The sequence below is a fragment of the Monodelphis domestica genome, chromosome 3 (genome assembly GCF_027887165.1).
Source record: "Monodelphis domestica isolate mMonDom1 chromosome 3, mMonDom1.pri, whole genome shotgun sequence".
Lineage (NCBI taxonomy): Eukaryota > Metazoa > Chordata > Mammalia > Didelphimorphia > Didelphidae > Monodelphis > Monodelphis domestica.
The window spans coordinates 116,193,203-116,210,071 of record NC_077229.1 but is presented as its reverse complement, the minus strand read 5'-3'; the positions used below and the strand labels follow the sequence as shown (position 1 = coordinate 116,210,071).

General features: G+C 35.6%; 1 protein-coding gene across 3 annotated transcripts in view; it reads right to left on the bottom strand.

Annotated features, from left to right (window-relative positions):
- The window catches only part of FAM135B (family with sequence similarity 135 member B), a 561,064-nt gene that overhangs the window by 150,128 nt on the left and 394,067 nt on the right, over positions 1-16,869 (bottom strand). For all 3 annotated transcript variants that reach the window (XM_007488381.3, XM_016431905.2, XM_001370771.4), the window contains one exon: positions 11,294-11,364. In XM_007488381.3, coding sequence (XP_007488443.1) covers positions 11,294-11,364 — 71 coding nt within the window. The remainder of the gene's footprint in view (positions 1-11,293; positions 11,365-16,869) is intronic.

Genomic DNA, 16,869 nt, shown 5'->3' with positions numbered 1-16,869 from the left:
ACAGGGGAAAGTATGGTCATTTAACACAACAGAGGAATTCCAAGCATTCATAAATAAAAGACCAGACCTGAACAGAAAATTTGAAGTCCAACCACAGAATTCAAGAGAATCATCAAAAGGTAATTAAAAAAGAGGGGAAAAACAACAACAACAACAAAGGTTTTTTTTTAAGAGACTCAATAAGTTAAAATGATATGTATCCCTATAAGAAAAGAGGTCATTGGCAACTCTTAAAAACTGTTGCTATCACCTAAGCAGCTAGAAGAACTATACTCAGAGGGAAGGGACAAACTGTATAGGATGAAAGGACAAGACATAAATAGGTATATAGAGATATGCATGCATAAATACATATACATGTGTATGTATATATATATATATATACATGACTAAAGCTAAAAAAGAAAAGAGGTTATGACTAAAAGAAATGGGAAAAGAAACAAATGGGGGTAAATTTATATGTCACAAAGAAGCTCATGGCGGGAGGGGGGAGAACATCGATACACTGGAAGGGTAAAGAGGTCGGAGATAGGAAATATTCAACTCTTACGTACTTTGAAACTGACCCAAAGAGGGAAGAACAATCCAATCCATTGGGGAAGAGAATAGATTTGCGCCCTATAGAGGAGTAGAAGGGTAAAAAACAGACTGGTGGGGAGGGAAGCAGTACAAGGGAGGGAGAGGGTGGGGGGGGAATTTTTAAAAAGACTACAGGGGAAAATAAGGGAGGGAATTAGAAGGGAGGGGGGTAGAAAGGGAAATACAAGGGGGACTGATTTAAAGTAAATCACTGGACTAAAAGCTAGAGCTGAAGAAGAAAGGTTAGAATTAGGGAAGGATATCAAAATGCCAGGGAGTCCACAAGTGATAGTCATAACATTGAACGTGAATGGGATGAACTCACCCATAAAACGTAAACAAATAGAAGAATGGATTAGAATCCAAAACCCTACCATATGTTGTCTCCAAGAAACACACATGAGGCGGGTAGACACCCACAAGGTCAGAATTAAAGGATGGAGTAAGACCTTCTGGGCCTCAAGTGACAGAAAGAAGGCAGGAGTGGCAATCATGATATCTGATGAAGCCAAAGCAAAAATAGACCTGATCAAAAGGGATAGGGAAGGCTATTATATTTTGTTAAAAGGGACTTTAGATAATGAGGAAATATCACTAATCAACATATATGCACCAAATAATATACCACCCAAATTTCTAATGGAGAAACTAGGAGAATTGAAGGAAGAAATAGACAGTAAAACCATATTAGTGGGAGACTTAAACCAACCATTATCAAATTTAGATAAATCAAATCAAAAAATAAATAAGAAAGAGGTAAAAGAAGTGAATGAAATCTTAGAAAAATTAGAATTAATAGACATATGGAGAAAAATAAATAGGGATAAAAAGGAATACACCTTCTTCTCAGCACCACATGGCACATTCACAAAGATTGACCATACATTAGGTCACAGAAACATGGCACACAAATGCAGAAAAGCAGAAATAATAAATGCAGCCTTTTCAGACCACAAGGCAATAAAAATAACGATCAGTAATGGTACATGGAAAACCAAATCAAAAACTAATTGGAAACTAAACAATATGATACTCCAAAATCGTTTAGTTAGAGAAGAAATCATAGAAACAATTAATAATTTCATCGAGGAAAATGACAATGGCGAGACATCCTTTCAAACCTTTTGGGATGCAGCCAAAGCAGTAATCAGAGGTAAATTCATATCCCTGAGTGCATATATTAACAAACTAGGGAGAGCAGAGATCAATCAATTGGAAATGCAAATAAAAAAACTCGAAAGTGACCAAATTAAAAACCCCCAGCAGAAAACCAAACTAGAAATCCTAAAAATTAAGGGAGAAATTAATAAAATTGAAAGTGATAGAACTATTGATTTAATAAATAAGACAAGAAGCTGGTACTTTGAAAAAACAAACAAAATAGACAAAGTACTGGTCAATCTAATTAAAAAAAGGAAGGAAGAAAAGCAAATTAACAGCATCAAAGATGAAAAGGGGGACATCACCTCTGAGGAAGAGGAAATTAAGGCAATCATTAGAAATTACTTTGCCCAATTATATGGCAATAAATATACCAATTTAAGTGATATGGATGAATATATACAAAAATACAAACTGCCTAGACTAACAGAAGAGGAAATAGAATTCTTAAATAATCCCATATCAGAAAATGAAATCCACCAAGCCATCAAAGAACTTCCTAAGAAAAAATCCCCAGGGCCTGATGGATTCACCAGTGAATTCTATCAAACATTCAGAGAACAGTTAATCCCAATACTATACAAACTATTTGACATAATAAGCAAAGAGGGAGTTCTACCAAACTCCTTTTATGACACAAACATGGTACTGATTCCAAAACCAGGCAGGTCAAAAACAGAGAAAGAAAACTATAGACCAATCTCCCTAATGAATATAGATGCAAAAATCTTAAATAGGATACTAGCAAAAAGACTTCAGCAAGTGATCAGAAGGGTCATCCACCATGATCAAGTAGGATTTATACCAGGGATGCAGGGCTGGTTCAATATTAGGAAAACCATCCACATAATTGACCACATTAACAAGCAAACCAACAAGAACCACATGATTATCTCAATAGATGCAGAAAAAGCCTTTGATAAAATACAACACCCATTCCTATTAAAAACACTAGAAAGCATAGGAATAGAAGGGTCATTCCTAAAAATAATAAACAGTATATATCTAAAACCATCAGCTAATATCATTTGCAATGGGGATAAACTAGATGCATTCCCAATAAGATCAGGAGTGAAACAAGGATGCCCATTATCACCCCTATTATTTGACATCGTACTAGAAACACTAGCAGTAGCAATTAGAGAAGAAAAAGAAATTGAAGGCATCAAAATAGGCAAGGAAGAGACCAAGTTATCACTTTTTGCAGATGACATGATGGTCTACTTAAAGAATCCTAGAGATTCAACCAAAAAGCTAATTGAAATAATCAACAACTTTAGCAAAGTTGCAGGATACAAAATAAACCCACATAAGTCATCAGCTTTTCTATATATCTCCAACACAGCTCAGCAGCAAAAACTAGAAAGAGAAATCCCATTCAAAATCACCTTAGACAAAATAAAATACCTAGGAATCTACCTCCCAAGACAAACACAGGAACTATATGAACACAACTACAAAACACTCGCCACACAACTAAAACTAGACTTGAGCAATTGGAAAAACATTAACTGCTCATGGGTAGGACGAGCCAACATAATAAAAATGACTATCCTGCCCAAACTTATTTATCTATTTAGTGCCATACCCATTGAACTACCAAAAAATTTCTTTACTGATTTGGAAAAAAGCATAACAAAGTTCATTTGGAATAACAAAAGATCAAGGATAGCCAGGGAAATAATGAAAAAAAACACTAATGAGGGGGGCCTAGCAGTCCCAGACCTCAAACTATATTACAAAGCAGCAGTCATCAAAACAATTTGGTACTGGCTAAGAGACAGAAAGGAGGATCAGTGGAATAGACTGGGGGAAAGCGACCTCAGCCAGATAGTATACGATAAACCCAAAGATCCCAGGTCGTGGGACAAAAATTCACTATTTGATAAGAACTGCTGGAAAAATTGGAAGACAGTGTGGGAGAGATTAGGAATTGATCAACACCTCACACCCTACACCAAGATAAATTCAAAATGGGTGAAAGACTTAAACATAAAGAAGGAAACCATAAGTAAATTGGGTAAACACAGAATAGTATACATGTCAGACCTTTGGGAAGGGAAAGACTTTAAAACCAAGCAAGACATAGAGAGAATCACAAAATGTAAAATAAATAATTTCGACTACATCAAATTAAAAGGCTTTTGTACAAACAAAAGCAATGTAACTAAAATCAGAAGGAAAACAACAAGTTGGGAAAAAATCTTCATAAAAACCTCTGACAAAGGTTTAATTACTCAAATTTATAAAGAGCTAAATCAATTGTACAAAATTCCAAGCCATTCTCCAATTGATAAATGGGCAAGGGACATGGATAGGCAATTTTCAGATAAAGAAATCAAAACTACTAATAAGCACATGAAGAAGTGCTCCACATCTCTTATAATCAGAGAGATGCAAATCAAAACAACTCTGAGGTATCACCTCACACCTAGCAGATTGGCTAACATGACAGTTATGGAAAGTAATGAATGCTGGAGGGGATGTGGCAAAGTAAGGACATTAATTCATTGCTGGTGGAGTTGTGAACTGATCCAGCCATTCTGGAGGGCAATTTGGAACTATGCACAAAGGGCGATAAAAGAATGTCTACCCTTTGATCCAGCCATAGCACTGCTGGGTTTGTACCCCAAAGAGATAATGGACAAAAAGACTTGTACAAAAATATTCATAGCTGCGCTCTTTGTGGTGGCCAAAAATTGGAAAATGAGGGGATGCCCATCAATTGGGGAATGGCTAAGCAAATTGTGGTATATGCTGGTGATGGAATACTATTGTGCTAAAAGGAATAATAAAGTGGAGGAATTCCATGGAGACTGGAACAACCTCCAGGAAGTGATGCAGAGCGAGAGGAGCAGAACCAGGAGAACATTGTACACAGAGACAAACACACTGTGGTATCATCGAACGTAATGGACTTCTCCATTAGTGGTGGTGTAATGTCCCTGCACAATCTGCAGGGATCAAGGAGAAAAAAACACTATCCAAAAGCAGAGGACAAACTGAGGGAATAGAAACACCAAGGAAAAGCAACTGCCTGACTACAATGGCTGAGGGGACATGACAGAGGAAAGACTCGGAGCGAACACTCTGATGCAAATACTAACAACATGGCAATGGGTTCAAGTCAAGAACACATATGATACCAGTGGAATCACACGTCGGCCACGGGGGGTGGGAGGGAGGAAAAGAAAATGATCTTTGTCTTTAATGAAAAATGCATGGAAATGATCAAATAAAATACTATAAAATTAAAAAAATAATAATAAAAAAAAAGAATGACACTGAGATGCATAAAAAGTATTTTGCAGGTGGGTTTTGGCCCTTAGGCCATAATTTGCTGATGTCTGATATCATGGATAGACAGAAAGTTGCTCCTGAATCAAAATGACTCAAGTTCAAGTCCCACGACCTATACTGGTTGTAAAATTCTTTACAAGTTACTTTAATTTAAGACTATAAATGATGAAGGATTTATCAACTGAAATGAAAAAAGGTAATTCCTCATCATCCATTTCCTAACCCAAACCCCAAAATAGCTTGTCTTTCTTTCTTTAATGCTTTAGCATCTGCAAAATTTTCTCATAACCACCATATAAGGTCTTCAGGGTAAATATCTTAATTCCCATTCTATAGATAGCTAATGCTTACAGTGTTTAGTGAATTACCCAAATAGGATAGCTCCTATTTGTGAAAGCAAGAGTACAAATTCATATATCATGAATCCAAGTCCTAGTATCTTTATAGAATTTCAGGTTGTATCTGTGTACATAAGCTGGCCCGCTTTATAGAATTCTCATCTTTATTGCCTCTCTCATTCATGGGTATTTTTTGTAACAAACTTTATATATATATAGAATCACAATAGAATTACAGGCTTGGAAGGAAGCTTAAGGTAGAGCTCTTGATTTGTCTAATAATTGATGTCTTGAGTTTAAAGAATTGAGAAGGTGCATTTAGTCAGAGGTTCTTATCCTTCTCTTTGCATCATAGGACACCTGGGTGTTCTAAAGAAGTTTACTGACCTCTTCTCTTAATAATGTTTTCTAATGTGCAAAGTAGAATATACAGGACCAAGAAAGCCAATTACATTAGAACAAAACTGCAATTTATTTTTCCATCTAAGCTCACAGACCCCCTGAAATGTATACAATGGACTCCTTGTGGATTCCTGGTTCTCAGGTTAAAAGTCCCTCACCTAGATCATTTCTAAGATCCCATTCAAATAATATGTTTGATGGTATATCATTCTATGTTCTCATGTTCTATATTCTCTTGGTCCTTTCCTGAATGTGATTTCTGTGCCCAATGCTTTCACACTCTTTGTTCTAAGATCCCTTTCAGCTTTGACTCTTTGGGTTCTAAAAGTTCCTTCCAGATGAAACATTAAATAAGTGCATAAGTATATATGCAATAGGTGTCTCTCAAAGAATCTATGAGATCAAACATTTTAATTTCTTAATCAACCAAAAATTAAAGTAAGGAAGAAGAACTCAGATTCAGGCTCAAAATAGAGTTTTGATTTAATACTAAACAATGTAGCATATTTTCCCAAGAGAAAGAAATATAGTATAAATTGTAACAGTTAAAATTTAGGAATATGGGGAGACTGAGGCAGGTAGAAATTAGTTTCTCTCTGCAAGGAGTATTATATTTTTTAGAGGTTTATTAAGGATTAAGGATTAAAGAATATACAAGTAAGAAACACGTGCCTAGGCCAGAGGCCTAGACAAAATAACCTCACATCATGGAAGAGACGCCTCTGCTCCAAAACAGAAGTCCAAAAGAGCCCCAAAAACCTTTGCCATCAGCTTAAATCCTTCCTCGATCTCAGCCCACCTCAGAATTCCCGTGAGATTACAAAGCATTTTGGGGAAGTGGAGCAAAGGCTTGTGGGGATTGTAGTCCTGTATTCGAGTCTATTTTTTACAAAATATTCTCATTTCAGCACATGATAATATAGACTCCTTAGACAACTATTAAATCATAATAACATTAATAATAAAAATTATAAGGGAATAAGGTAGCTAGGTGGCCCAGTATATAGAGCTCTGAATCTGGAGACAGGAAGTCCCGAGTACAAAATACAGATTCAGACACTTACTCAGTGGTGTGATCTTGGACAAGTCACTTAACCTCTGCCTAACTCAGTTTTCTCATCTGTAAAATGATAAAAAACAAAAGTACTTATCCTCCCATGGTTATTGTGAGGATAAAAATGAAATTATATTGGGAAAATGTTTGGAAAATCTTAAAGCACTATATAAATATTAGCTATCATTTTTGTTGTTCAGCAGTTTCATTCATTTGTCACTTTTCATGACCTTATTTTTGGATTTTCTTGGGAAAGACACTGAAGTGGTTTGACATTTTCTTCGCTTGCTCATTCTACAGATGAGGAAACCAAGGCAAACAGGATCGAATGACTTGCCAAGGGTCATATTGCTAGGAAGTATCAGAGACCAGATTAGACCTCAGGAAGATGAGTCTGCCTTACACCAAGCAGGCCTCTCTATCCATGATGTCATCTAACTGCCCCTATTATTATTATATTATTATTAATATGATGATTATTATAGAGCCATGTAGACTTTCAAAGGATTATAATGACAAAATAATGAAATCTGATTTGAAGAACAAAACATGATAAATAGCAAGCATTCATAAACATCCTTACTTATCATCAGAATCATCTATAATGAATGGCTAGATCATGAGGCTTGAGTTTTCCCTTGATTATGAATCAGACATGATCTTAATTTAGTGCATTTGATATATAATTATAACCATTTTTCTTCCAGTTACAGACCAAAGAGATCACCATATGTGGGTATGGTTTTGTAGATATGATTTATGAGGCACTGTACATTTTCACAGAATATATTTTTTAAAAATATTATCAAAATATGAGATTATTTTAATACAAAAATATTAATGATCTACAGATATGACAGCATAAGTACTCCCTCCAATGATACAGAGGACAATAACTTAGTAGGATCATGAATTCACATTTTGAGAATTAAAAGGTCTTCAATGGCTATCTAGATCATCCAATTCATAAAAACATTGTTTTGGTAATCAGAGGAGAAAACACATCTAATGCCTTTCGCATATCCTACAGTGGCATATAATGTTCACAAGCTATTGTTACTATTTAAATAGGAATCTCAGGATCATATACAATAAAAGGCCAAGCAGCTTCTCTCTGATGACCATCAATGAGAAGGAAACCCACCACCACTTCAAATGGCAGACTACCCATTTTTAGATGGTTCACCTCTTTTGTGGCTAAATCAATACTCTCCCAATGGCTAAGCTAATATGGAGACTTGTCTGAATTCATTTGGGTCCATCTTTGAAGGCTTGCCAACCTGGTAGGACTGGCTTTCCTTCTGTTGACATGACCATGGACAGCTCAGGGTCACCTACATACCATAAAGAGGCAGCAAAGGAGAATTTTATTAGCTTGCTGCTGATGGTGTTATTGCTGTTGTGGTTGCTACAACCCAGAAGTCATTCTGGATTCCTTACTCTCTCTCATTCTTTATAATCAATCTCTTGCCAAAATCTGCTCATTTTACCTTTCAATCTAGGATACTCTCAATTTATTTCAATAACTATTTATACATATTAAACATCCAAGGTTTCCTGGGCATTCTGCTTAGGATTAGATATATAATGATATCAGAAGTGACAAGTCTTCCCTTTGAAGTAGTTACAGTCTAAAGGGAAGGAAAATGCACACATAATTGTGATTCAAAGGAAAAGGAAAACTTACATTCACATCTGGAATATATCAGCTTATCTTCCTTCAACATTGCTACTCACTCTAATGCTGATCCTAATCACCTCATGCCTGAATTATTGTAATAGCCTGTATCAAGTCTCTCCCCACTTTCCAGTCCATCCTCTGTTCAGCCACTAAAATGACTGTCTAAAGCATAGGTCCAACCATGTTGCCCTGTTCAATAAACTTCAATGGCTTCCTATTGTCTCCATTACTAAAAAAATGCTATATCTGGCACTGAAAGTCCTCCATAACTTAGCCACATCCTGCCTTTCCTGGCATCTTTGTACCTTACTCCTGGTCTCATACTCTTTAATCCAGTGACGTTGCATTCCATCTCTTGGCACCTGTCTGTCTTCCCCCTAATACCTGGAATGTTTTTCTCTCCTCCATTCCAACTATTGATGTCCCTGGTTTCCTCTTATGTCCCAATTATACCACATTCCTGGAAAAATTGGAGCACTAATACACTGTTGGTGGAGCTGTGAGTTGATAAAATCATTCTGGAGAGCAATTAAAGAACTGTGGCCAAAGGGCACAGGGTATATCCTTTTTGACCCAATAATAATAATACTATGAAGATTTTATCCCAAAGAAATTAAAGATAGAGGAAAAGGACCTACCTGAGCAAAAATATTTATAGTGGGTATTTCTGGGGGGCAAAGAATTGGAATTTGAAGGCATGTATATAAATTGGATAATGACTAAACAAATTGCAGTATATGTTCATAATAAAATGCCATAAGAAATGACAAAATAAGATTATAACAACAACAACAACAACAAAACAGCCTGGAATGACGTATAAAGTGATGCAAAAGGAAATGAGCAGAACCAGGAGAATATTGTACACAGTATAAACAATAATGTATGATGATCAATTATGAATGACTTAACCATAATCAACAAGGTAAAGTACACTCACAAATCTAAGGAACTCATAATGAAAAAGAATATACACTGCCATAGAAGGAACAGAGTCCAAATGCAGATCCCAAACATACCATTCTTCATTTATTTCCTCTGTGAATTTTTCTCTACTGTGAGCAATATGTGTCTTGTTTCACAGCATAATGAACATGTTTATGTCGTGATATAAATGTTCTGGTTCATGTGGAATCTTTTGTTCTTGTAAGCAACATCCCTAGGGTATATATGAGGTATATACCTAGCTTTGAGACTTCTAGGTCAAAGGGTATTGATAATTTAAGCATCATATGTACTGCCTAAAAATAAAATCAAATACCACATTCCACTTGAAGTCCTCTCCAACCCCTTTTAATTATAGTGCCTTCTCTCTTCTAATTATTTCCTATTTTTACTGTATATAGCTTCCTTTGTATTTATTTGTTTGCATGTCATCTGCCTCACTAGATTGTAAGCTCCTTGAGGGCCTCTCTTTATGTCTTTAGTGTTTTGTACAGTACCAGACATATAATAGGTGCTAAATAAAAAATTACTAATTGATTAATTAGTGGGAAAAACACCAGATTTGGCATCAGAGGACCTTAGCTCAAATAATGTTTTTGCATTTACTATCTTTGTGACTTTCATCAAGTGAATTTACCTATCTTGGCCTCAGTTTCCTCATCTATAAATAAAGAGGAGTGAACCAGATGAACTCTCTGGGCTATTCTAGTGCTAATTCTTTGATTCTATGATCTTTTGCACTTCCTTCTCCTCCTACTACTTATAAGAATTTAATAAACTGGAATATATCCCACTGAGAGTGATGCCACTGGTGGAGAGACTAAAAGCTTTGCTACATAAGAATCTGTTGAAGAGATATTTAACTTGGAGAAGAGAATATGACTGGGGGTTGGGAACATGATTGATGTTTTCAAGTATCTGAATGGCTGTTATGTGGAAGGAGAATTAAATTCATATGGTTTGATTCCCTCCCCAGAGAGCAAAAATACTCTAGGAATTAAATGTAGGTGGGGAGAGAAGTTAGAGATAGGCAGATTTCACAATATAAAGAAAAATGTTCTAATAAAGAAAACTGTCCCACAACGGAAACAATGAGAATCTTGTCATCAGAGCTGCATAAGTACTTTAGATAATGAGTTGTTAGTGACACAATAGTCAGAAATCATGGTCAGCCAGACATGAGACTGGATGATATCGAGTGCCCCTTTTAAAAACTATGATTCTTATCTGGAAAACAACAACAATGGAATAGAAAGATTGTTGAATTTATTTTCAAATAGAGACATGATCAAACCAGTGCTAGTACTGACCACAAACCATCCTACTTATTCTGCATGCCCTTTGTTCATGTTCTTCCATATGTTTGTTTCAGAAGATTCACCCAAGGTATTAGGGGCCTCCCTCACTTTCTCTTGATATTGTGAGGGAACCAACTGACCTGATAATCTTGATATCAGACCATTATATCTTCTTTGACTTCATATATTTTTTCAATACCAACTTTTGTTCTAGTTCTCTTTGTAATTATGGATTGAAGAACATACATACAAGATACATATATTTGCTTTTCCATTGTCCTTTAGGTTATAATCATTTTCAATTCTTCAGAGACAATAGAGTTTTATGTCTTACAAACACAGAACGAGGCAGGGATTTATTATCTTACTTAATTGCCACCAATTTTCACCATGGATTTATGGCTAGGCCTTGGAGTAAGAAAAGTCTGATCTTTGTTATCAAAGGAGTTTGTTTTAGAACAGTACCCCAAGGGAAGAAGAACAAGAGATATCAGGAGGAAACACAAATAGAAATAAAATCATAGGGTTTACTCACTGCTGTTCACTGTCTGTAAAATGAAGGTCCAACTTGAGCTGGAATTCTACTTCACTTAAAGCATCTTCAACCTACAAACGAAAGGAAAACCAATTTATTCTAAAAGTCAATTTCAACCCCAACTCAAATATTTGGTATTCTCTTCTTGAGAGAATTGTACCACTGAGCATTCAAGTTATTGAATTTATTAGTCAAGGCAGAAGAGACCTCAAGACAGGGAAGATTTCTCAGCAGGCTCAAGTTTATTACTACATTTGTCTGGGATGCCTGAGATGGATATTTCCCCTTCTCTACAGCTCTGTCTAGTTAGCAAGAGCCAGCTACCCATCCTTAGAATTACAGGCATATATATATATATATATATATATATATATATATGCACCTATATACATATATATATATATATATATATATATTCACCATGTCATGGTTGCTCAAGGCACAATAAATAATTCAATCAACAATTCTATTGCAAGTCAGTTCTATAGTCTCTTGGTTGTTAAGATCCTTTGTTGAAAGTTCTGAGATCTCTTTTATTTGTCATTCAAGAATATACAAAAGTAGTGATGACCAAGAGGAAAGTGTTAACAATTGGGGCTGCTAAAATAACTTGGTTATATCTCTTTATACTTCTCAAATCTCTCTATAAATACTTTAATTATACCTTAGAAAGTAAAACTCTTGAAGCCTAGGACTATTTAGTTTCTGTGTATCCACAGCTCTTAGAGCATGTAGTTCTTTTTTACACAGTAGGCTTTTAGTAAATATTTCTTAAATGGGAAGTTTTAATGTTCCATTGAATCATATATGCATTTCCTTTCTATTAGACTGTTACTGATTTGAGGGCAAGACTTATGTTGTATCTACTTTTATATCCATATACCTAAGGATATAGCAAACTTCATATGAGTATAATATGTATAAATTGTTACTGAATCGAATTGAGAATATCTTAGATTGAAAATGATCCAGATGTTATCTTGTATCACAACAGGAAGATGAGTTAATATGATGGAAATTTATATCTAAGAAGTAAGGATGTAAGAGTATTATAAGAATTCTGGCAGCAGAGAGGTAAATGAGGACTAAGAAAGCTGAATAAGGTTCTATAGAGGAGATGGAAATTTAGCTGGATCTTTAAGAAGGTAGGGCACCTAAGAGGGTTAGCATTCCATTTTGATGGGAGTGGGGAATGGAAGGAGCAAGGAATGAATGAATGGTTCAGTGTGAAATCAGAAAACCAACTTGGTAAGTTAGTGAGGGTGGAATATTGATGATGAGAGCAGTATAAGAAAGTGAAAGATTATTAAGTATGATATCATAATCTCCCTAATTTAGTGAACATTTTCCATATTGATTCAAATAAGTGCCATTTGATAAAACATATACATATGTATATATAAATATATAAATGCAGATGTATGTGCATACATATAGTTATATATATATGAATATTTTATACATATCACTTATATCAATGTTACTTTTAAGAATATTTTTCAATTTATACAAGACATTTTTCATTGACATGTTTACATTAAAATAGAAATTCCCTCCAAAGTTGACTTGTTTATAAACTCTTCTCACTTCCTTCTTTCCTCCCTCCCTCCCTCCCTTCCTTCCTTGATTTCTTCCTCCCTTCCTACCTTCTTTCCTCCCTCCCTCCCTCCCTTCCTTACTTGATTCCTTCCTTCCTTCCTTCCTTCCTTCCTTCCTTCCTTCCTTCCTTCCTTCCTTCCTTCCTTCCTTCCTTCCTTCCTTCCTTCCTTCCTTCCTTCCTTCCTTCCTTTTTTCCTTCCTTCCTTCCTTCCTTTTTTCCTTCCTTCCTTCCTTCCTTTTTTCCTTCCTTCCTTCCTTTTTTCCTTCCTTCCTTCCTTCCTTCCTTCCTTCCTTCCTTTTTTCCTTCCTTCCTTCCTTTTTTCCTTCCTTCCTTCCTTCCTTCCTTCCTTTTTTCCTTCCTTCCTTCCTTCCTTCCTTCCTTCCTTCCTTCCTTCCTTCCTTCCTTCCTTCCTTCCTTCCTTCCTTCCTTCCTTGTTACTTCAGCTCCTCCTCAAAATATTCTGTACATTTCAATTGGGATTCAACTATTCTGTCTTCTTGCCCACTCCCTTCATAGACCATTAATCACTAGATAGTAACTAGGAGATGCAATTGCAGCTCCAAACTTCTTCCAAGGGCAGCAATATTAATAGTAGAGACATTGTGAGATAGCATGAAAGTGAATGCCATTGCTGAGACAGAGAATGTAGTGGAAGATTGAGGCATATTATCACCAAGCCCTGAGAAATATTGTGTTTAAGAGAGGAAGAAAAGCCATTAGTGGATGAAACTAAAGAAATAGGTAGAGATATAAGAGCAGATGAGTAAAGAACACAGTAACTGGCACATAGGCTCTCAATAAATGTTACTGATTGACCTATAGGAATTCAAGGAAGGATAAAAACATTAATAAGGAGATGAGACAGTATTTAACAACTAACACACAATTAATTAATTTTACTTGCTTAAAAAATAAATGACTGGATAAAGTAATTAGATAAATAGGGAAAATGAAGCAGAAAATATGAAACTAAGAGACTATTAGGCAATTAAGAAGTTTTGGTGACTTTAGACAAAAAAAGAAAAGAAAGAAATTTAATGTAATAATGTAATGAAGTCAGATTGGCTAAGGCCCAGTCTCCTGATTAGTGAGTCCTTGACCTACATCCAAAATGGCATTTCATGAGATTTCCCATCCATACTCCTCACTTCTCTCTGGACTTCTCTACACCTTATTCACCATGGATATCCTTTTCCATTCCCCCAATATTTCCTGCTTTCTAGCTTCTCTTTATATTTTGTCTTCCCATACCAGAATGTAAGCTCCTTAAGAGAAAGGATTGTCTTCTTTTCTTGTATTTGTATCCCCAGCACTTAGCACAGTGTCTATCACAAAGTAACTATGTAATAAATGTTTACTCTATTTATTGAACAGGAAAGGAAGGAAAATGGGAATTAGAAACACTGAGAATAGTTTTCCAGCCTCAGATTTTCTACTAATTCCTTATATGACTTTGGATGAAGGATTTTTCCTCTATGAATCTCAGAGTCTACATCTCTGAAATGAAGGCTTGGGTCTCTAAGATCCAGTCTACTTCTAACATTCAATATTCTTCAGAGAGTTTTGATGAGGGAAAGGAACACAGACCAAGGTGACTCTGAGCTCCTGTGATAGGTGAGGAGCAAAACACCATAGAGAGACAAAGTAAGTTAAGGAGATCTACTTCAATTGTCAGACAAAGAATATAAAAGACTTAGAGAAATAAACAATCCCAGATTTAGACAAATGCTATGTATTTAATTGTACAAACTGAGCCCACTTCTCTCTTCTACTATCCAAGCATGATAAGAATCAATATAGAGATGTAATAATCTCACTTGATTGTAATATTAATCCTATGAAATAGGTAATCATGAATTTAATGAGAACCATATGCAAAGCATTTTGTAAACCTTAAAGCCCTCTATAAATGCTGGCTGCTCAGTTGCTTAGTTGTGTCCAACTCTTCATGACCTCATAGAACATAGCACAACAGTCCTGGCCATGGGGTTTTCTTAGCAAGGATACTGCAGTATTTTGCCATTCCCTTCTCCAGTGGATTAAAGCAAACCAAAGTTAAGTGACAATAGCCAGTAAAATACCTGAGGCTGGACTGAACTCGGGTCTTTTGAACTCCCAGGCAATCATTCTATTTGCTGAGATGTTTAGCTGCCTCAAAGAATTTTAATTGAGGCAGAGACTTGAGTTAAGTGACTTGACTAGAGTCATACAGTTGGTATCTGAGACCACATTTGAACTGCAGTTTTTCTAACTCTAGGACCAACACTCTATTCATTTTTCCACTAAGCATCCTCTTATAAATACGAGCTATTATTGTTGTTGTAGTTATAGTTGTTGTTTATAGTTATTATTAATTATCATTATTATATTTAGAAATGGCAGAGACTTTAGATTCCAATCAAATCTAACACCTTCATTTTGCAGATGAGAAAGACTGAGGCTGCAAGATTTGAACCTATGACTTCTTGATTCCAAGCTAAACTTTCATCTGCCTATCAGTCATCATTGTAATCATCATCATCATTATCCTCTTCATGTCCCTCATAATCATCTAAGAACCGTGCAAATTAAAATTCATGGAGCAATTTTCACAACAAACTTATGGTGTAGGTGGGAAGATAAAGTAATAATATCTGTGGATTTTATCGATGAAGAAAATAGGTTTCTGAGAGGTGATCTGACTTGCCCAAAGTCAGATGGCTAATATCTAGCCTAAGCAGGACACCAAGAGCTGAATGTCTCGAATTCCAAATGTAAGTGTGCTTTCCATGATACCATGGTGCCATGCACAGATGGCAATCCAATTTCCCTAAAACTGACTGATGACAGGAAAGCATAGCTAATTTTATAAGAATATTTTGATCAAGTAAAATCAGAAGAATTTTTATTGAAAGGCTTCTCTGAAGACATATTCCTGGATAAACATAATCTAGTAAGATACATATGCCTGGAATTTATATTTAGATCCTCAAAATTTTAAAACATCTTTTAAAAAGCATTGGGAATTTTGCTGTATATGTGTCATAAATGATCATGCCTCTTTGTCTTGCTGTGCACTATAAGGTATATCACGTAGTACATACTGTGCTGAAAATATCATCTCTGACTACCAATTATTTGGAACTTAAAATCCAAACAACCACCATGTATGCTTTTTCCCTAGTGAACTGAGAGCCTTCTTGTCCTGGTTCCAGGACAATAGTTGTTTTTATTTATTTCAAATTTATTTCACAACAATAGTTCTTGTAGACAAGGCAGAAAGTACAGGTTGGATGAGAGCAAGAGTGCTAAGAAATCCTCTGAACAGCCAGACTACAAGGGCACTCATGTATCATTAAGATATGTAACATTTTTAACAGAAGGGTCCTTAAAACAACTACAGACAGTTAGGCGGCATTTTTTGGACCTGGAGTCAAAAAGACCTGAATTCAAAACAAGCCTCAGACACTTTCCAGCTCTGTGACCAGGGCAAATTACTTAACTACTATTTGTCTCAGTTCCCCAACTGTAAAATGGGGATAATAATAGATCTACCTCATGGGTTTGTTGGGTGGATCAAATGACAATATCATTGTAAAGTGGTAAACATAGTCCTTGCCACATAATAACAACTACTGTTTTTATTTAATCGTAGTAGTAGTAGTAGTAGTAGTAGTAGTAGTAGTAGTAGTAGTAGTAGTAGTAGTAGTAGTAGTAGTGGTGGTGGTGGTAGTAGTATCATAAAATAGGATATTAGAACATGAACCTTATAATACCCAAATTAATGTTAGAACTGGAAATTTCCTGCAATTTAAGAAGTTCTCAAATCAATTGGTTGCAGTCAAAGAGTTATCCCTCCAACAGTCTGCTGAAACAGATTTCATCATTTTTCCTCTGTACTGATAAATCCAAAGGCTTTTTTTTTAGTCCTCATCTTTAACCTCTCTTTTTACAAATGGCATTATTAACCACTTTTTCTCTAATGGATAGTCTTACC